The sequence below is a fragment of the Bos mutus genome, chromosome 16 (genome assembly GCF_027580195.1).
Source record: "Bos mutus isolate GX-2022 chromosome 16, NWIPB_WYAK_1.1, whole genome shotgun sequence".
Taxonomy (NCBI): domain Eukaryota; kingdom Metazoa; phylum Chordata; class Mammalia; order Artiodactyla; family Bovidae; genus Bos; species Bos mutus.
Window position 1 is genome coordinate 55,288,261 of NC_091632.1, and position 21,020 is coordinate 55,309,280.

The 21,020-nt window shown below is 38.6% G+C and overlaps 1 protein-coding gene across 2 annotated transcripts; it reads right to left on the minus strand.

Annotated features, from left to right (window-relative positions):
- Positions 1-2,556: 2,556 nt before the first annotated feature.
- TFB2M (transcription factor B2, mitochondrial) lies at positions 2,557-20,925 on the minus strand. 2 transcript variants are annotated; one of them, XM_005893386.3, is made up of 8 exons: positions 20,474-20,925; positions 19,567-19,655; positions 12,721-12,874; positions 12,238-12,386; positions 10,117-10,206; positions 7,548-7,610; positions 4,756-4,907; positions 2,557-3,282 (listed from the first exon to the last, which is right to left on the minus strand). In XM_005893386.3, the coding sequence occupies exons 1-8, from the start codon at positions 20,781-20,783 to the stop codon at positions 3,105-3,107; spliced, it is 1,185 nt and encodes a 394-aa protein (XP_005893448.1). In that variant the 5' UTR covers positions 20,784-20,925; the 3' UTR covers positions 2,557-3,104. The 2 variants fall into 2 exon arrangements, with proteins under 2 accessions (XP_005893448.1, XP_070241478.1); XM_070385377.1 differs by lacking the exon at positions 7,548-7,610.
- Positions 20,926-21,020: the final 95 nt, after the last annotated feature.

Sequence of the window (21,020 nt, forward strand, 5' to 3'; positions counted from 1 at the left end):
GTGGACAATTCTGAAAGAAATGGGAATATCAGTCCACCTTATCTGCCTCCTAAGAAACCTGTATGCAGGTCAAGAAGCAACAGTTAGAACTGGATATGGAACAATGAACCAGTTCAAATTGGGAAAGGAATACATCAAGGCTGTATATTGTCACACTGTTTAACTTCTATACAGAGGGCATGTGTGTGTGCCAAGTCGCTTCAGTCATGTCTGACTTTTTTGACTCTATGGACTGTAGCCTGCCAAGCTCATCTGTCCATGGGATTCTCCAGGCAAGAAAACTGGAGTGGGTTGCCATGCCCTCTTCGGTTCTTCCAGACCCAAGGATTGAACTTGTCTCCTGAAACTCCTGCACTGTAGGCAGATTCTTTATTGCTGAGCCACCTGGAAAGCCCTATATGCAGAGTATGTCATGGACTGGAGGAATCACAAGCTGGAATTAAGATTGCCAAGAGAAATATCAACAACTTCAGATATTCAGACACCACCCTTACGGCAGAAAGCAAAGAGGAACTAAAGAGCCTCTTGATGAGAGTGAAAGAGGAGACTGAAAAAGTTGGGTTAAAACTCAACATTCAAAAAACTAAGATCATGGCATCCAGTCCCATCAATTCATTGCAAATAAATGGGGAAACAATAGAAAGAGTAACAGATTTTATCTTCTTGGGGGGGTGACTGCAGCCATGGAATTAAAAGACACTTGTTTCTTAGAAGGAAAGTTATGACAAAGCTAGACAGCATTTTAAAAAGCAGAGACATCACTTTGCCAACAATGACCCTATAGTCAAAGCTATGGTTTTTCCAGTAGTCACGTATGGATGTGAGAATTGGACCATAAAAAAGGCTGAGCACCGGAGAACTGATGCTTTCGAATTGTGGTGCTGGAGAAGACTCTTGAGAGTCCCTTGGACTGCAAGATCAAACCAGTCAATCCTAAAGGAAACCAACCCTGAATATTCATTGAAATGACTGATGCTGAAGTTCCAATACTTTGGCCACCTAATGTGAAGAGGTGACCCATTGGGAAATATCCTGATGCTGGGAAAGACTGAAGGCAAAAGAAGAGGGCAGCAGAGGACAAGATGGTTAGATAGCATCACTGACTCAATGAATATAGTTTGAGCAAACTCCAGGAGACAGTGAAGGACAGGAAAGCCTGGTGTGTTGCAGCTCACGGGGTCACAAATAGTCAAACACGACTTAGCAACTGAACAACCTATTTAAATGTCGCATGTTAAAAAAAATCAACCAAGAACTACAGGGACCCATCCTACACCTCAACTTCTTTTTCTGCCCCTATACAGCCAAGTTTACAACAAAGCACACACTCCCACCATCAGGGTTGTGGCTCCACCACTTATTTGAAACTGGCCTAACTGATAATTACATTGCTTGTAAATTTTTAGTTAACTGACCTCTCCAGAGGCTTTGGTTACTATTGACTCCCCTGTGTTTTTACTGTGCAACAAGGCTAACTTTAATTCAAAATTCTTGGGGCACCTGTTACCATGAGCAACTATCCCCACATATTAAGCTTCATTAATTACTTTATTTTTTAATGAATACATAATTATTAATTTCTTTTCTTAAACTCTGTATTATATCAACATTTACCACTACCACTCCTGCTGCTGCTAAGTCACTTCAGTCATGTCTGACTCTGTGACTCCATGGATTGTAGCCTGCCAGGCGCCTCTGTCCACAGGATTCTCCAGGCAAGAATACTGAAGTGGGTTCCATGCCCTTCTCCAGGCATGTTCCCAACCCAGGGCCTGAACCCGCATCTCTTACACCTCCTGCATTGGCAGGCAGTTCTTTACCACTCCTGCCACCTGGGAAGCCCCAGCACTCCTGATAATAACCCTGATAAACGCCACTATTACTCATTAGGAAACCAAGGCCTTAGAAGAATCTAAGGTGAAACAAATGTTTTAAAAAGATTAATATAGCAGTAATAAACAAGATGTAATGAAAATGAGAGAGAAGTAGCTAAGTTTCAGGAGAAATTTAGACTTAAGGCATAGGACTGAGAAGGAAGACTGAAAGACATTATGAAGATCAGACAGATTATGTAATAGCAGGATAGGAATTACAAGAGAAAAAAGGACTCAGAGTTTCTAGCTGGACTGAAATGTAAACCAAGGACAATAGCAGGAAAGTCAGGAAGAAATGGTTTTGCTAAATATTATTACTAATGTGCCTTACAGTGAGTTACTAATAATATGTCTTAGGTATTATGAAGTATTATATATAACACCAAAGAAATCTAACAGAGGAGATTAGATATGCCTCAGGTAAAATCTAGAAGCTTCTTCAAAGAGCTAAGAAAACAGATATTTTTAATTCCATTTCAGTTAAGTTCAGTCGCTCAGTCGTGTCTGACTCTTTGTAAAAGTCTTAACTTCAGATGTTCTTGACGGAACAAAAATGCATGAAACTTCTGAATAACAGACTGATTAACTCACTGAAGTATACTGACTACACAAGACAGAATTTAAAGTGAAGAAGTCAGGGTCAGTTTTATGTTTGAACAGATAGAAACAAAAAGTCACAAAATCCTATTACTTAAAATATTTTTATTTCTAAAAAAGTTTAAACCATATTAAAATTTAAATAACTGTACAGTACTTGATAATACATTTCAATAAACTGAAAAGTAAAACAAACCTATTAAATCAGTTTACTTTCCACGTTTCTGTACTCTTCTGCTCCCCCAGGAGGATATAAAAATCGACAGCGAAAATGGAAAATTTAAATACAGCGTACGATATAAGGCCAAAAGAATTTCTAAAACTAAATTTCACCTAGTAATACCCTATAACTACCAGTGTGCTTACAACAGACAGGAATTTAAAACAAAACAAATCCAATTTGATTAAATCCTCAATTAACAGACGTTTTCATTTCATTCGAATAAAATAGCAACCACTGTTTTATCCAATACACCATTATCAGTCCAGAAGAAATGATCTGCCTAGTTGTGCAAAACAAGAACAGTTATCTTCTGAAAGGATGTGAGCTTTTCAAACTCAGTTCTTTTTCATCTGTGTCATAATTTCCAAAATAGTAGACAGCTCCAGTTAATGTCTTAGCAGTCCACTTCACTATGAGAGTGTATCCTCCATGAATTCATCATATAGCCACTTACAGGTATCATCTTTCGAACATTCTATGGTTTCAAAAAGGCGCAGAAAGTCTTTAGGGTACATATCTACTACTCTTACATCCTTTTTTTTTTTTATTTGCTTCAATATATGCACTGCATCAATTGGACTCAATGACCTGCAAAATAAACACAAAGTAAATCTGCTTAAATATCTTTCATAACAAAACTGGCAGTGAATGCTGATAGAGGTGGTTTCTAACCCCAATTTTAAACATCTAACAATATATGTAAATTAATCTTATTCAATTTAAGAGCCTGCATATCATAAATAGCTTTAACTATGTCTATATTCCTAAAGTTTCATGGCTTGCTGCAATGAAAAGAGCAGATTTAGGCTTTAACATGTTCTAATTGATTCTTAAGCAAAACACTAGTTTAACATTTGTCCTTCAAAAAAATTCTTCTGCCCACCTGCTTCATCTTTTAACTCTCTTTGCAAAAAAATTAACTCCATTTACGTTTAGGTAGAAGTTCAGTAAGTATTCAAACAGCAGAAACTACTGTCTGTTTTCAAAGAGGAAATAATTTTTCACATTTTTGTTTAACTATTACTGTGAATAAATTAGAAGCAGATAATAAACTTATAATTTATAATTACATAAATTATAAATAAATACTGCTGCTACTGCTGCTAAGTCGTTTCAGTCATGTCCGACTCTGTGCGACCCCAAAGATGGCAGCCCACTAGGCTCCTCTGTCCCTGGGATTCTCCAGGCAAGAACACTGGAGTGGGTTGCCATTTCCTTCTCCAATGCATGGAAGTGAAAAGTGAAAGTGAAGTCGCTCAGTCGTGTCTGACCCTTAGTGACCCCATGGACTGCAGCCCACCAGGCTCCTCCATCCATGGGATTTTCCAGGCAAGAGTACTGGAGTGGGGTGCCATTGCCTTCTCCAATAAATAAATAAGCACTGCCTTATTCTGTATTGGTCTAGTGAGAAACCACCAGTGAACCTCTGACAATAACAAGTAAACAACTGTAGTAAAATGTTTTGGAGGAAAATATTCCAATACTTTTCTGACTGTGAATGGAATCCTGGTGACGGGTATAAAAATCCTTGCAGTTCATAGCGTCTCAAAAGCTTTAGGTAGAAATACAGGGTATGACCCACAGTAGGAGGACCTGGGTGGTATAATGATTTGTGCCTACTTTGGTTAGGAAACAGAACCACTGAGGACAGGCAATGACCAGATGCAGACGGTGGGTATGCCACCACTAATGCCAGTGGCAAGGAGCCAGGTCTTCATGTAGATTAATCTCGACAAAGATAAAACAAATTTTAGGCATCCCCAGTTGTTTTTTCAAAGAAGGGGGAAAAAATTAAGCTCACGAGAGCTTAATTGGAAAATTAAGAAAATTAACTGGAAAATTAATTTCCTTAACTGGAAAATTGTGTGGAATATATATTTTCCTCAAAATATGTACCAGCAAAAAGGAAGTATTTTGAAGCAATATTAATAGATGAGTGAAAACATGGTCCCTCACTGTTAACGAAGCCATAAAAGATATAAAAACAAAGCTCTTAACATGAAAGCACAATTCTCACATTAAGTTGCTACTTTTGTATTTGCTTGTATAATTCTTACTTACGGTAAATGGTCTATTAGCTTGGCATTGCGTTTCATAAAACATTGTCTTAACATGTGAAAAAATACATCATAGTTAAAAGGTGTTAAGGTTCCTGTAAATAAATTTCTATGAGGAGTCAACTGAACAAAACACAGGTTTTGTTCTAATGATTCCTGCAGAGAAAGGAAAATAAAATGTATTAGTCATAAAATATTGCCCGTGAAAGACACTGTTCACTGATGCATTCAATTTACCTTTTGGAAGACAGAATCATCATAGACCCTGAGTGTCTCTAGAGCTTCTTTTTGGATGTGCCAATAAAACAAGGCCCCAGTTGCTCTTAACCTGGGCTATTCTCCTGGGGGATGAGATAATGCCCCTATACGGGACAAAATGTTTGCTATAAAAGGGATGGACACCCCCAGCTCTGTGTTCCTCAGCTGCAAGGCAAACCCACTGCACGCACACCACTCAACCAAGCAATTCACATTTTTCCAAGGGACACAGGGCTATGTGTCTCTGGCCAGCACTACGAAAGAGTGACAGCTTATTAACTTGTAAGCAGGGGAAAATGAAATCCTAAATGTGACACTTATATATACTGAGTCTCTTCTGTATTTGAGGCATAACAGCAAACACTAAACATAAAAAAATTATTGCCTTATAATTTTTATTTGCATTTTAAAAAATATAGGGTTAGCAAGCATGGCCTGCCTGTTTTTGTATACTACGGAACTACAAATGGTTTTTACATACATAAAGGACTCTTAGAAAACAAACAATACCAACAAATCCACAGAGGACATGTGATAGACTGTATGTGGCCTGCAATCATAAAACATGTACTCTCTTTTACACAAAAGGTTTGCAACCTGCTCTAGTATATAGTGTTATACAGATTAAAATAAAAACTGTACATGACTTGATGTAACGTTAAGCTGTTTCTCCCCCCTAAAATTAATTCCTCAGAGCACAGGGAGCCTTATGCTTGAGTTCTTAGGAAATCTCACATATTAGCTAGTAATCTCTTATTTAGGCTGCCCAGGTGGCTCAGTGGTAAAGAATCCACCTGTCAAGCAGGAGACATGGGTTTGATCCCTTGGTCTGGAAAATCGCCCAGAGAAGGAAATGGCAACCCACTCCAGTATTCTTGCCTGGGAAATCCCATGGACAGAGGAGCCTGGCAGGCCACAGTCCATGGAGTCGCGAAAGAGTAAGACATGACTCAGCTACTATACAACAATCCCTTTCTTTATTAAAAAAAAATGTATATATACACATATGTAAACAAAAATACTATTTGTGGAAGGCAAGATGGCCAAAAAAGAAAATCTCAATCAGCTTTGGTTTCTGCTTTTGAATTCTTGAGGCTGAAGAATAAAAAAGCAAGGCAGTAAAATTTTTAAATATTTAGCAATTATTAACTAGGGAGGGGAATAACGTTACAATTGAAAGCATTGTTACCAAGTTTTTTGAAAGTGACTTTAAAAAGCACCTTGTAGATAGATCTGGAGTTACAGATTTTGGTTCATTTGATAAATAAGGAAGAAAAAATAACCTCCCCAATGTCAACGAATGGCTATTTATATTTAATAGCTTAAGAGAAAATTTCCAGGAACAACACAAAAACATGGCTTCAAAAAAGTGGAAACCTCAAACCATGTGGATAATGAAGATCATGAACTTTAGAAAATCTGTTAAATATCTAAAAGTGCTTCTTAACAATTATGAACACACCAACATCAAAGACACATGTGAAATACCTGAATAAAAATTTCTCATGAAATGTAACATTTGGTTATTTCATCTTCATCTCTAAAAGTCTGAACAATTATGTTAGCCAAAACAACATTGTACCTTTTGACACTGTCAACGAGCCAATGAGAAAGTGCATTAAATGCAGGGCGTTACTCGTTTTCAGGCCATATGGATAAACACTTAGCGGTGCCAAGCCAAAATGCACCCTGTTTTGTGAGGCTCCATAAATTATGTTCACAGACAGGGGAACACCACTAAAACTACAACGATCGCTGCTTACTCTGAAGTCATGATTATTTAAAAATGGAACATTTTCCTGTTTTCCTTTAGTGGCAAGAGTGAGAAAAAAACAAAGTAGGAAGCGATTGGGAACGTCATACTGAGCTAATACACTGAGATTAGGGCATCGTTAGCATTTAATCCCAAAGTGGAACTTCTGAATTGAGTCCAAAAATTATTATAAGTAGCTCCATATAATCTAAATGGAGGATCACTTTATAACATCATCACTTTGGCACCTTATAAAGGGAAAAAAAAATCTTGTTTTTAGTTTATCAAATTAGATGACTATTAAAATAACCGTATTTTCCAAATTTGAGATGTATCTTCATTTCAAAAATTAAAAAGAGAAGACAGAATCTGGGTTTAAGCCTATTATTATGCTGGCAAATAAAAGCGTCTGTCTACAATGCAGGAGACCAGGGTTCGATCCCTGGGTCGGGAAGATCTCCTGGAGAAGGAAATGGCACCCCACTCCAGTATTCTTGCCTGGAAAATCCCATGGACGGAGGAGCCTGGTGGGCTACAAGTCCAAGGGGTCGCAAAGAGTCAGACTCGACTGAGCGACTTCACTTTCACTATACAAATAGCTGAAAAATACAACTCTTTACCAAAATAATTTGAATATTTATTAAAAGCAATAAGATATATTTTTTAAAGTTCTAGATATTCTAAAATTTAAAATTTCAGTAAATACAGAATACCAGGTAATGCAAAAGAAAACAAAGTATGTTACATTCAGAGGAAGAAAGGAAAAGGTATTCATTCATTCTTACCCTATGCCTTTGCTTTTCCAGCTCTCCCTTTATAGCATACGTGTCAAATAATGAGGAAGGCTCCTTGAGGGAAGATAAATTAAAAAAACACATTTCTTTCATTTCTTTTTGGACAAAGTGCCATACATCATTACCGCCTTAAAAAATGTCTTGCCTATACAGCAGAATAAATTAAAGCCAAGTCTAACCGAATTTAAGAAAAATATGCGACAGTTAAATCATACACATTTTTCTTCTCTTTTTTTTAGATAAAAGGAGGGTCAAAGGTCTATCCCAATACTGGTAACTCTATTACTTGCTTAGATAAACACGGCTGCCCTTAATATAATTATGTAAATACATTCTTAAGTTAGCAAGCATTTCTCTATTATAGGCACAATCAGTTTAGGGGCTAATAGATCAATACTGAGGATGTTTCTGTTCTACTTTAGTGGAAAAGTCACTGATATGAATATGCTGGGACATGTAAGGAGACAAACTATGTCAATTTTTAAAAGAATCATTACTTCTTTGTATCTAACTTTGGTATAAACAATTTTGTATGTGAAGCAATTTTAAAAGATGACCCAACTGAGAAATTGTGTGTGTTTGTGTGTGTGTGTGTGTGTGTATGTGTGTGTGTATATACCCATATACACACAAGAATTTATTTAATATGTGTACATACATTAAACACATATTTGGCTTCCCTGGTGGCTCAGATGGTAGAGAATCAGCCTGCAATGCAGGAGACCTGGGTTCAATCCCTGGGTCAGGAAAACCCCCTGGAGAAGGAAATGGCAACCCACTTCAGCATTCTTGCCTGGAGAATTCCATGGACAGAGGAGCCTGATGGGCTTCATGGGGTTGCAAAGAGCTGGACACAACTGAGCAATTTTCACTTTCATATACACACATTTAATTCCAAAAGAACAGCATTTGACACAGAGTTAAAAGACTAAGACATAATATTGGGTGTAAGGTTTGAAAGTCTACTGTCAAAAATGATAATTTATTACTAATTGCAGCTGCTGCTGACATAGAATGAAAAATGCAATTGTTGCCCATCAGTTCCCAGCAGTTTCATGAATGTTACCGAGAGGAGGAAGGCAGAGCAATAGCAGTAGCAGCAGGCAGTGCACAGCACACTCCCACACCTGGTCTATCTACAGTAGTTTAGGGCTCTGCAGTGGGCACAGAGGAGACCTCATTTCTATTTACCAAACTCACAGGAGAGGAAAACCTACAAGACCTTGGGAACTGGGTTTAACAATGGACCCTCTGGTAGGAGACACATTAATATAATGGAAAACTGTTTAAAATGCTGGGTCTGGAATAACTTGTCCTTTCTGGAGGTTAATAAATGGCAAAAGTCAATATAGGGCTTTTGAAAATAAATACTGCAAAAAACAATAAAACTATCCTGAAAGCTGAAGTCCTCTGAGGGCCTCTTTGAAGCAACTAAACAAAAGTCAGGAGGAGAGAACAGCTGAGATGAAAAGCCAACAGAATGAGAAGAGATCAGTGGGGTTAAGAGAGGATTCTAGGGAAACCAAGAACTATAGCACCAAGACTGGTATGGGCAGAAAGCAGGGTCAGTGCCATGAAGGTCAAAGGCGAAAAAGATTTCTGGGAATACAGAAAAGGGATGAGAGCACGGTAGAAATAAGACAAGGTACAGAGTGATCCAAGCTAAGAACCTGGGATGTGTTGGAGGGAAAAACCAGAATTGGAACAAAAGCTAAAATCAAATGAGATCACATTCTAACGACCAAGCTCGTATTGAAGATCTTAAGGTGTTCCTGGACAGAAGCAATGAAGAGACTCCATGGAGAAACACTGTACGCGACTTTAAAATTAAACAAATATATCTTTGGAAGAACAAGGGTTCGTAGAACATTCACAGACATATCCCTAACAATAACTTGATGGATAATCTACCACAATAAAAAACAGAATGCGCAAACTATGCTATGAAAGAAATGGTATGTATCACTTTTTTCTTATACTTTAGGCCTCTATTAAAAATGCCAGACACACACATACACACGAAAGGGTAGCCACAAGTCATATGTAGCTCCTGAACACGTAAAGTGCGTCCAGTCTGAATTGGTTTTAAGTGTAAAATATACACTGGATTTTTACTACGCAAAGAAGAATGTAAATTATACAATAACCTTTTTTCACTTTTTATAACGTTACTGTTTAAAAATGTAAAATTACACATGTGGCTTGTATTATGTTTCTATTAGATAGCTCTGATCTTGCCTAAGGAAATAAACTAAAAAGGAGAATGCTCTATAATGAGATATTAAATAGCCATTAAAAACAAGAAAAATGTTTAGATAGAAGGGAAAAAAATTTTGTAATTGACTATTAGCTATCAAATTTTAAAAAAAGGTAAACTCTCCACTGTAAAAGAATAAACACTTTTACAATGAAATACGTATTTGTGACACAAAACATCGCCACAGTGCTCTATTATCTTAAATACTTGGGAAAAAAGAAATTTAATTTTTCTTCATTTACAGAAATGCAGCCTCTTTGAAAAACAATGAACCTCTTTGTTGAAATTTAGGATTTTACTCACCGTACACACGACCTTGATCCCACAAGCTGTTTGACCGAGCACACTTAATGACTGATACAAGGCTGGAGTTTGGGGATTTGCCGTTAGTTTCTAGTAAAAGGAAAATACACCAAAATCAACTGTCAGATCTTAATAGCATCTAGAAACGGTAATAATATCTTAATAGCATCTAGAAATGAAAGAAAATGAGAATTAAATGCAAAATCTTAACCATTTCAAGTAAAAGTCTCCTTAAACTTTCATACTGAAATATATCATCGTGTACATTTAACATGTGAGCCTGATGGGCTACATATAGACTGAATGTAGTCCACCATGCTCCACTGTGCATGGAATTACCCTGGTAAGAACACTGGAGTGGGCTGACATTTCCTACTCCAGGGGATGTTCCTGACCCAGGGATTGAATTCGAGTCTCCTGTGGCTCTTGCATTGGCAGGTGGATTCTTTACCACTGAGCCATCTGGGAAGTTCTTCTCTTTCCAGGGACAGTCACCATTTACTTACTATTTGGATCTGGGTGAGCAAATCATCTTTTCATCTCTGGACCCTGGTCCCCCACAACCCCCATCCCAATCTGTAGCTCTTAAACAAATAAGCATTTCCAGTTATCTTAGATTAAAACATGAATAACATGAAGCATTCTGAGCAGCAAAGAAACATAACTTTCAAGGACTTTAGGAGGCCCTCAGCTTTCAGAGAATAAAAATCTACAACTATATGTTCACTACAGCATCATTCACAACAGCCAAGAAAGAAATATAATCTAAGTGCCCACTGATAGTTCAATGGGTAAAGAAGACGGATAAAGATGGATATGTTCTTTAAAAATACGTGTGTGTGTATATATATATATATAGACACATACATATACATTACACAGACACACAAAATATAACTCAGCACTAAAAAAGAATGATCTCTTGCCATTTTTGACAACAAAGGATGGATCTACAGAGTATTAAGCTATATCAAATAAGTCAGACAGAGAAAGACAAATACTGTATAATTTTATTCATATGTGAAATCTAAAAAACAAATAACAAACATAAAACAGAAACAGAATTACAGATAGAACAGAAGGTTGCCAGAGGTGAGGGGGTGTGGGAATAAATGAAATAGGAAAAAGAAATTAGCAGGCACATGCTCTCAGTTACAAAATAAATTTATCAGAGGGATGAAAGGTACAGCCTGGGAAATATAGTCAATGATACTGCATCTCTGTGTGATGACAGATGCTAACTAGACTTACCACGGTGATCATTTTCTAATACATAGACATTTTAAATCACCATGTTATATATATCAGGAACTAACGTAGTGTTTAGATCAATTATACTTCAAGAAACAAATTCATACATCCCAAGAGTTCTCTTCACAAGGAAAAGTATTTTTTTTTTAATTTCTATCTGTATGAGATGATGCTTAGAAGACTTATGACAATCACTTCATTATGTATATAAGTCAAAACATTACACTATATACCTTAAACTTACACAGTGCTACATGTCACTTATATCCATTGATAAAAATGGATAAACGAAAGATGGTGGGGTGGTGTAAATATGCAACAGAGTTATTATTCAGCCTTAACAAGGAATGACATTCTGACATGTGCTACAATTTGGATGAACCCTAAAAAGACAGAACAGTAAGTGAAATAAGCCAGACACAAAGTGGAATACTGTACGATTCCATTTACATGAGGAACACAGACTAGTCAAATTCATAGAGGCAGAAAATACGGTTACTAGGGGTCCAGGAGATGGGGGAAGGGGAATTAGCTGCTTAGTGGGTGCACAGCTTTAGAATGGAATGATGAAGAAGCTCTGTGAAGAGACAGATGCTGGTAAGAGCTGTGCCACAAGGTGAGTGCACTCACTGCAGTGCAACTGTACACTTCAAAATAGCTACAATGGCGAACTTTAGTTACGTATGTTTTATCACACAAAAACCTTTTAAAAATAAAACCTAAGGAGCGCTCTACAGAAATTTAAAAATAACCTCGGTACTCTTAAATGTCATGCGCCCAAATTAAAATCACGCAGATTAAGACTAATCTGATAAAAATCACAGTACTCTTTCAAAACAAAAACCTAATCAGGTACTTGTAACAACCTACCCGGCATTCCTTTTCAGAAATAAACAAATTTAGTTCTGCTCGTCCATATTTATAAACAGAAGAACAGGAATACAGGTCATGTAAAATTTTCCAAAGTGTGTTTCTCTCAGTTTTAGCTGGTAAGATCCCAACTACTTTTAAAGGGAAACCTGTTAAGGATACAAGCAAAAGTATTTAAATAAATTCTTAACATTTTTTTCCTATGAGTATACTTTACTGAGTCAAATTAGGTTAACAAACTATATTGTTTTAAAGTTACTTCAATGAAAACTAAGCCTTAGCATCATTCCATGATCTAGAACTTAGCCCCTACAAAATTGCTCTGATTGAATCTAGGTGACGGAAAAGCCATAATCAATTTAAGAGCAACTGCCCATAAACTATACTATGTAAATATTTACACAAATCTTAACAAACCTGGTATACTGCTAAAGAAAAACTGACAAACTCTAAGCTACTTCTCTACTGAAAGACAAAAATCACCTTTTTTCCAAGGATGTGCTTTCACTCCCAAATACTGAAAAAGCATATCTGAAGTCATAACGGGAGGGGTCACCATGCCATGATTTCTAGGGTCCAGTTTAAAGAAGTCACAATAGATCACTTCTAGTCTTCCATTCACACTGTTTCCTAAGGACTAGAGAGAGAAAGAGAGAACTTGTTTAGAAATTTTAGTGTTTAAAAATGGGAAGATGTTTTATAACAGAAAATAACAATAAAAATATTAAAGTGAAAGACAGATAGATCCAAGAGAATATTTCTAGACAGATTCAAGAGAGTATTCCATTTTTTCCCAGAACAGTTTAGTAAGTCCTTTACCAAACAAACATGGCCCATTCTGTAGGTCACTCTCTAGCTTCTTCTTAATTTTTCCTTTACTTTTCCTAAAGTCAGAGCCAGCAACAGAAGGAAAGCTCCTTGCCTGCTAGAAGACAAAAAATATACCTCAATCTTTTTACTGCCCATACGTTTTTCACCTGGCAGTGCTTGAGAACTTACTAGTGAGAGGAAGTACTAGCTACTGACTCTACAAACTTAATTCGAAGTTACTAAAAATCAAACAGAAGAAAGCAACATTTTGATGTGCACACTGAGGTTCTCATGCACAAAAAATTCTACAGGTATTTACAAGGTTTCAGTGAATCTTCAATTTAAAGTTATGAGTTAAAAGAAAAAACTAAGCTTTCTTAACTGTTTGAATTCAACCTATAAATATGACTCTATTTCTAAATTTAGCATTTAATGATTACTTTCAAGAGGACCCTTAAAAAAAACTAGTGATAGAAAAAGGCACAGAGCTGGGAGTGGAAACAATACATTTTGGTCATGATAATTTTGAGACACCTATAACGTGACTTAAGTGGAGATGCAGGTAGGAAGTTGTAGACCTGGATACTGAAGTACAGGTTGAAGACATAAATGAACTAAGACACAGTTTACCACAAAAGCCTTAGGAAGTGTGCCTTTGGAAGCATAACTATAAACAAACCAAGTGGAGGTGATGGAATTTCAGCTGAGTTATTTCAAATCCTACAAGATGATGCTGTTAAAAGTGCTGCACTCAATATGCCAGCAAATTTGGAAAACTCAGCAGTGGCCACAGGACTGGAAAAGGTCAGTTTTCATTCCAATCCCAAAGAAGGGCAACGCCAAAGAATGTTCAAACTACCACACAACTGCACTCATCTCACATTCTAGCAAGGTAATGCTCAAAATCCTTCAATCGAGGCTTCAACAGTATGTGAACTGAGAATTTCCAGACGTTCAAGCTGGATTTAGAAAAGGCAGAGGAACCAGAGATCAAATTGCCAGGATTCGTTGAATCATAGAAAAAGCAAGGATATTCCAGAAAAACATCTACTCTGCTTCACTGACTACACTAAACCCTTTTGACTGTGTGGATCACAACAAAATGTGGAAAATTCTTAAAGAGATGGGACTACCAGACCACCTGGCCTGCCTCTTGAGAAATCTGTATGCAGGTCAGGAAGCAACAATTAGAAGCGGACATGGAACAACAGACTGTTTCCAAATTGGGAAAGGAGTACTTCAAGGCTGTATATTGTCACCCTGCTTATTTAACTTCGATGCAGAGTGTATCATGCAAAACGCTGGTATGGATGAAGTGCAAGCTGGAATCAAGACTGCTGGGAGAAATATTAATAACCTCAGATATGCAGATGACACCACCCTTATGGCAGATAGTAAAGAGGAACTGAAGAGCCTCTTGATGAAAGTGAGAGAGCAGAGTGCATCCAGTCCCATCACTTCATGGCAAAGAGATGGGGAAACAATGGAAACAGTGGCAGACTTTATTTTCTTGGGCTCCAAAATCACCGTGGACCATGATTGCATCCATAAAAGACAACTGCTCCTTGGAAGAAAAGCTATGACCAACCCAGATAACATATTAAAAAGCAGAGCATCACTTTGCTGACAAAATCTGTCTAGTTAAAGCTATCGTTTTTGCTGTAGTCATATATGGATACGAGAATTGGCCCGTAAAGAAGGCTGAGCACCGAAGAATAGATGCTTTCGAATTGTGGTACTGAAGAAGACTCTTGAGTCCCCTGGACAGCAAGGAGATCAAACCAGTCAATCCTAAACAAAATCAACCCTGAATATTCACTGTAAGGACTGATGTTGAAGCTGAAGCTGCAATACTTTGGCCACCTGTTGTGAAGAGCTGACTCAGTGGAAAAGACCCTGATGCTGGGAAAGACTGAGGGCAAGAGAAGGGGGAGACAAGAGGATGAGATGGTTGGATGACATCACTGACTCAATGGAAAACAGTTTGATCAAACTCTGGGAGATAGTGAAGGACAGAGGAGCCTGGTGTGCTGCAGTCCAGGGGTCGCCAAGAGTGGACACACCTGAGCGACTGAATAACCACCACAAAAGATGATGTCTCTTCTACTGAATACACATAGCTATTTCTTCAACAATAGTCTTCACAATTCAAATGAGATATAACTCCATCTATTTAAATAAAAACAAAATTAAAGAGTAGTTGATTTACACAAGTTGTGATGATTTATCATTATAGAACACAATTTACAACATGTGTATCTCTAGCACATCCAAAGAGGAAAACAAATTGTTCCTGTTTGAAACACTATTAATGTGGAATCTGAGAATTTTATCAGGGGAGTGGACTAGGGGAGAGAAGGATTTGAAATTTAGGTAAACATGCTGAGTCAAGCATTAACCTTGAAAATCCTTTTAGTTTTTAGTACAACTGAGAGCCTTTAGGTGGCTAGAAGCACTGCTTGCTAAGAGCACCACTTAAGGCTCTGATTTAGGGTTGCAAAGGTTCTATTTAATTACTTCTCTTTTATTCTGGCACATATATATGAATTCACTCGAAACTTTGAATGGCTCTTCACTTTCAGTTCAGTTCAATTCAGTCACTCAGTCGTGTCCAACTCTTTGCGACCCCATGGACTGCAGCACACCAGGCCTCCCTGTCCATCAACAGAGCATCTTTTAATTTCTCGGCTGCAGTCATCATCTGCAGTGATTTTGGAGCTCAAAAAGATAGTCTGTCACTGTTTTCCCATCTATTTGCCATGAAATGATGGGACCAGATGTAATGATCTTAGTTTTCTGAATGTTAAGTTTTAAGCCAACTTTTTCACGCTCCTTTTTCACTTTCATCAAGGGACTCTTTAATTCTTCACTTTCTGCCATAAGGGTGGTGTCATCTGCATATCTGAGGTTACTGATATTTCTCCCAGTAAACTTAACTTCAGCTTGTGCTTCTTCCAGCCCAATGTTTCTCATGATGGACACTGCCTAGAAGTTAAATAAGCAGAGTGACAATATACAGCCTTGATGTACTTCATTCCCAATTTGGAACCAGTCTGTTGTTCCATGTCCAGTTCTAACTGTTGCTTCCTGACCTGCATACAGATTTCCCAAGAGGCAGGTCAGGTGATCTGGAATTCACATCTCTTTAAGAATTTTCCACAATTTGTTGTGATCCACACAGTCAAAGGCTTTTCTTAGTCAATAAAGCAGCAATAGATGTTTTTCTGGAACCCTCTTGCTTTTTTGATGATCCAACGGATGCTGGCAATTTGAACTCTGGTTTCTCTGCCTTTTCTAAATCCAGCTTGAACATCTGGAATTTCATGATTCACATACTGTTGAAGGCTGGCTTGGAGATTTTGAGCACTGTTCAGTTCAGTTCAGTCGCTCAGTCGTGTCCGACTCTTTGCGACCCCATGAATCGCAGCATGCCAGGCCTCCCTGTCCATCACCAACTCCCGGAGTTCACCCAGACTCACGTCCATCGAGTCAGTGATGCCATCCAGCCATCTCATCCTCTGTCGTCCCCTTCTCCTCCTGCCCCCAATCCCTCCCAGCATCAGAGTCTTTTCCAATGAGTCAACTCTTCGCATAAGGTGGCCAAAGTTTGAGCACTACTTTACTATCATGTGCTGCTGCTGCTGCTAAGTCGCTTCAGTCGTGTCTGACTCTGTGCAACCCCAGAGACAGCAGCCCATCAGACTCCCCCGTCCCTGGGATTCTCCAGGCAAGAACACTGGAGTGGGTTGCCATTTCCTCCTCCAATGCATGAAAGTGAAAACTCAAAGTGAAGTCGCTCAGTCGTGTCTGACTCCTAGCGACCCCATGGACTGCAGCCTACCAGGCTCCTCCATCCATGGGATTTTCCAGGCAAGAGTACTGGAGTGGGGTGCCATTGAGATGAGTCCAATTGTTGAAGTAGTTTGAGCATTCTTTCACATTGCCTTTGGGATTGGAATGAAAACTGACCTTTTCCAGTCCTGTGGCCACTGCTGTTTGTTTTCCAAATTTGCTGGCATATTGAGTGCAGCACTTTCACAGCATCATCTTTCAGGATTTGAAATAGCTCAACTGGAATTCCATCACCTCCACTAGTTTTGTTCGTAGTGATGCTTCCTAAGGCCCACTTGACTTTGCATTCTAGGATGTCTGGCTCTAGGTGAGTGATCACACCAATGTGGTTATCTGGGTCATGAAGATCTTTTTTGTAGTTCTGTGTACTCTTGCCACCTCTTCTTAATATCCTCTGCTTCTGTTAGGTCCATACCATTTCTGTCCTGTATTGTGACCATCTTTGCATGAAATGTTCCCTTGGTATCTCGAATTTTCTTGAAAAGATCTCTAGTCTTTCCCATTCTATTGTTTTCCTCTATTTCTTTGCACTGATCATTTAGGAAGCCTTTCTTCTCTCTCCTTGCTATTCTTTGGGAACTCTGCATCCAAATGGGTATAACTTTCCTTTTCTCCTTTGCCTTCACTTCTCTTCTTTTCTCAGCTATTTGTAAGGCCTCCTGAGACCACCATTTTGCCTTTTTACATTTCTTTTTCTTGGGGATAGTCTTGATCACTGCCTCCTGTACAATGTCACGAACCTCCATCCATAGTTCTTCAGGCACTCTATCAGATCTAATCCCTTGAATCTATTTGTCACTTCCACTGCATAGTCGTAAGTGATCTGATTTAGGTCATATCTGAATGGTCTAGTGATTTTCCCTACTTTCTTCAATTAAGTCTGAATTTGGCAATAAGGAGTTCATGATCTGAACCATAGTCAACTCCTGGTCTTGTTTTTGCTGACTGTATAGAGTTTTTCCATTTTTGGCTGCACTTTATAATGAGTTAAAGGCTGGGCTCAAGCTACTGCTAAGGGGAAGAGGGAATGGAGACTTAAGACGTTTCAATTTTGCACTTCTATTTACAGTTTCAGAAATATTTTCAAGGGTAGTCTTACATTCTCTCAAGAAATACTGTGTGTGAGGAAGTCTCCAGACCCTAATTATCCTTTTTTCATTGATTCAATTGTTTTGAGACTGTTACTTTGACCTTATAGAAAACCATTGTGTTACAGGATAACAAACTGTAAACAGGACATGTTAATGCCATCTGTAGTTCAGTTCACTTCAGTGATTCAAATGGGTACATCTTTCCTTTTCTCCTTTGCCTTTAGCTTCTCTTCTTTTCTCAGCTATTTGAAAGGCCTCCTCAGACAGCCATTTTGCCTTTTTGCATTTCTTTTTCTTGGGGATGGTCTTGATCATTGCCTCCTATACAATGTCATGCCTCCGTTCATAGTTCTTCAGGTACTCTGTCTATCAGATCTAATCCCTTGAATCTGTCACTTCCACTGTATAATCATAAGGGATTTGATTTAGTTCATACCTGCATGGTCTAGTGATTTCACCTACTTTCTTCAATTTAAGTTTGAATATTGCAATAAGGAATTGATGATCTGAGCCACAGTCAGCTCCCGGTCTTATTCTTGCTGACTGTATACAGCTTCTCCATCTTTGGCTGAAAAGAATATAATTAATCTGATTTTAGCATTGACCATCTGGTAATGTCCATGTGTAGAGATTTGTCTTGTGTTGTCGGAAGAGGGTGCTTACTATGACCAGTGCATTCTCTTGGAAAAACTCTGAACATGTAGAGTAATCTTCAAAAGTAGGCACCCTTCTAAATACCAAAATAAAAGCTATCTTGTTTTTAATTTCCAGGTTGAAATTACAGATGGCTTTGTTTACTTAATCACATTCAAGATCTTGAATCTCTGAACAATTTTGTGTGTCCTTTTTCTTGTCATGTTTTTGGACTTTCAGCAGATTAAACATCAATTACATAACCTGATTATAATCTTGGTTTTTTTCAGTTGTAGAAAAACAACCATCTAATGTGTTGTATGGTTTTATTTTCCTGAATTGAACCAAATGATTTATAAAAGAAGGAAAGAAAGGAAAGAAAAAAAGAAAAAAAGGCTGGCAATGAGGCCAGGAATTTCCACTTTACTGTTTACTGAACTTATCAGCCATACATGAAGCTGAATTCACTAAAAAATCCATTTGGATAATACCTTTACTCCACGGAGTTTTATAAGAATACATCAAACTTCTCCAGCCTCTGAGTCCTTAAGTCCTGAAGTCCAGGGTTAGCATAGTCCCATTAACCTAATACTAGCAACTAGATTCTAAGCTCCCTTCCAAGCCCCTTCTAAGAAAGAAGAGGCACAGGATAGTCCACTAGTGATGAGGAAACAAGCCTAGAGACACCAGTTATACATTTTGTTCAAAGTCACCCACATGTAGCAGAGCTAGAATTAGGAAAAAAAAGTTTGAATCCTATCTTTCAGTCATTCAGCAATCATTGATACTTACTCTGTTCTATCCATTGAGAGTAAGGAGATATTCATGGCATAGCCTGTAAGAGTGATTCTTTAAAAATAATCTGTGTGCTTAATTTTACTTCCCTAAAACACTGGAATGTAGCTGACTGAACAATAAATTATTTTTAAAAACAAAAATATACCTTCAATTCTGGAATAAAATTTTTGTCACTTTCAAGGGCAATCACTCTGGCACCACTTTCAAGCAATGCTCGGGTGAGCACTCCAGGACCTAGCACATTAAAAGAACGAAAAGTTCATTTGCAAAAGAAACACCATAATCTTTTTCAATATCAAAGAAATTAGATGTTTTACCTGTATGATCTAATTTTAATTCTCACAACATCCCCAATGTAGATATTACACTCCTTATTTACATATAAAGAAATCGGGGATTAGACAGTCACTTTACTCCAACATCAAAACCGGTACGTGGTGCTGCATGGCTCTGAAAGCATTCCGTCAAAGAGTGAAAAACCTGCGCTCTTAATTACAATGTTCCACTACCTCTCAAGAAAAAAAACAAACAAAAAAGCTTGCCTCTAGCTTACCAGTTACTATTGGCTATCCGGATATTTTAATAGCAAAGGTACTGCGAAACCTAAACAGAACTTGAGAAGGAACTGGCAACCCACTCCAGTATTCTTGCCGGGAAAATCCATGGATGGAAGAGCCTGGTGGGCTACAGTCCATGGGGTCGCAAAGAGTCGGACACGACTGAGCAACTTCACTCCACTTCACTTCAAACAGAACTTGACTGCTCGTGATAGGAAATGGTGCTTTAAAAAAAATTATTCTTCAGTAAGTCTATAAATCTTGTGTTCCCAGCATCCTGCTACGGTCTATGGAAAATGCACTAAAGAGATGAAAAGTTCTTTTGGGAAGATAGTGAAATCTAAGAGCATGTTTTATCAAAACATTTTGTAAAGTGCAAATTGATACAGAAATATGGGAAGTCAGGATTAACACAGACCATAAAAGTTCCTTAAACGAAGGGGTCATGTTTCTGACAGTACGCAGACGTGAAAATGCAGTCCGCGAGGGACTCACCTGGATTGCACTCCAGGATTAGCTGGCCAGCTTTTCGTTTTCCCCGCAGCATGCGCACCACGGTCTCAGCCACTCTCGGACTGGTTACGTACCGCTTGGTCTCGGAACGGGACTTGTACAGGCGCGAAGACAATTTCCCAAATTCCACATCGGGCTTCAGTTGCGTATGAAAGTCATACAAGCCACGACAGTTCTCTGCCGGGACGTCCTTCCACCTCGCCACTCCGGAATTCAAAACGCAAAATCGCCCAGCGCGGGTAAACGCTGAAAGCGTCAGCCGAGAGGGAATTCCCGCCCCCGGGACCCACATTCTCACCCTCTAAGGCCTGTCCCAGGGTCGCCCAGGATCGTTACATTGTCGACGAACTCCATACAGGGCACACCCCACGTGCCACTTAGCTCTACTCCAGGACTAGGCCGGCGGAAGTAAACACTCCACCCTGTGCCTGCGAATGACCTCTCCGTCTTGCCTTTGCCGTCACTTCCGTTTCCGTGCCGGCGCAGACGCCGGAGGACTGCGAGTGGACGGCCGGGGAGAGAGAAGGCC

Excerpts from the sequence above, each read along its gene's own strand:
- TFB2M (XM_005893386.3), bottom strand. The coding sequence starts at position 20,783 with ATGTGGGTCCCGGGGGCGGGAATTCCCTCTCGGCTGACGCTTTCAGCG. Across the intron at positions 12,875-19,566 it reads ATTTTATTCCAGAATTGAAG|TCCTTAGGAAACAGTGTGAA; the intron begins GTATATTTTTGT and ends TTCTCTCTCTAG. Across the intron at positions 12,387-12,720 it reads AGCACATCCTTGGAAAAAAG|GTTTCCCTTTAAAAGTAGTT; the intron begins GTGATTTTTGTC and ends TATCCTTAACAG.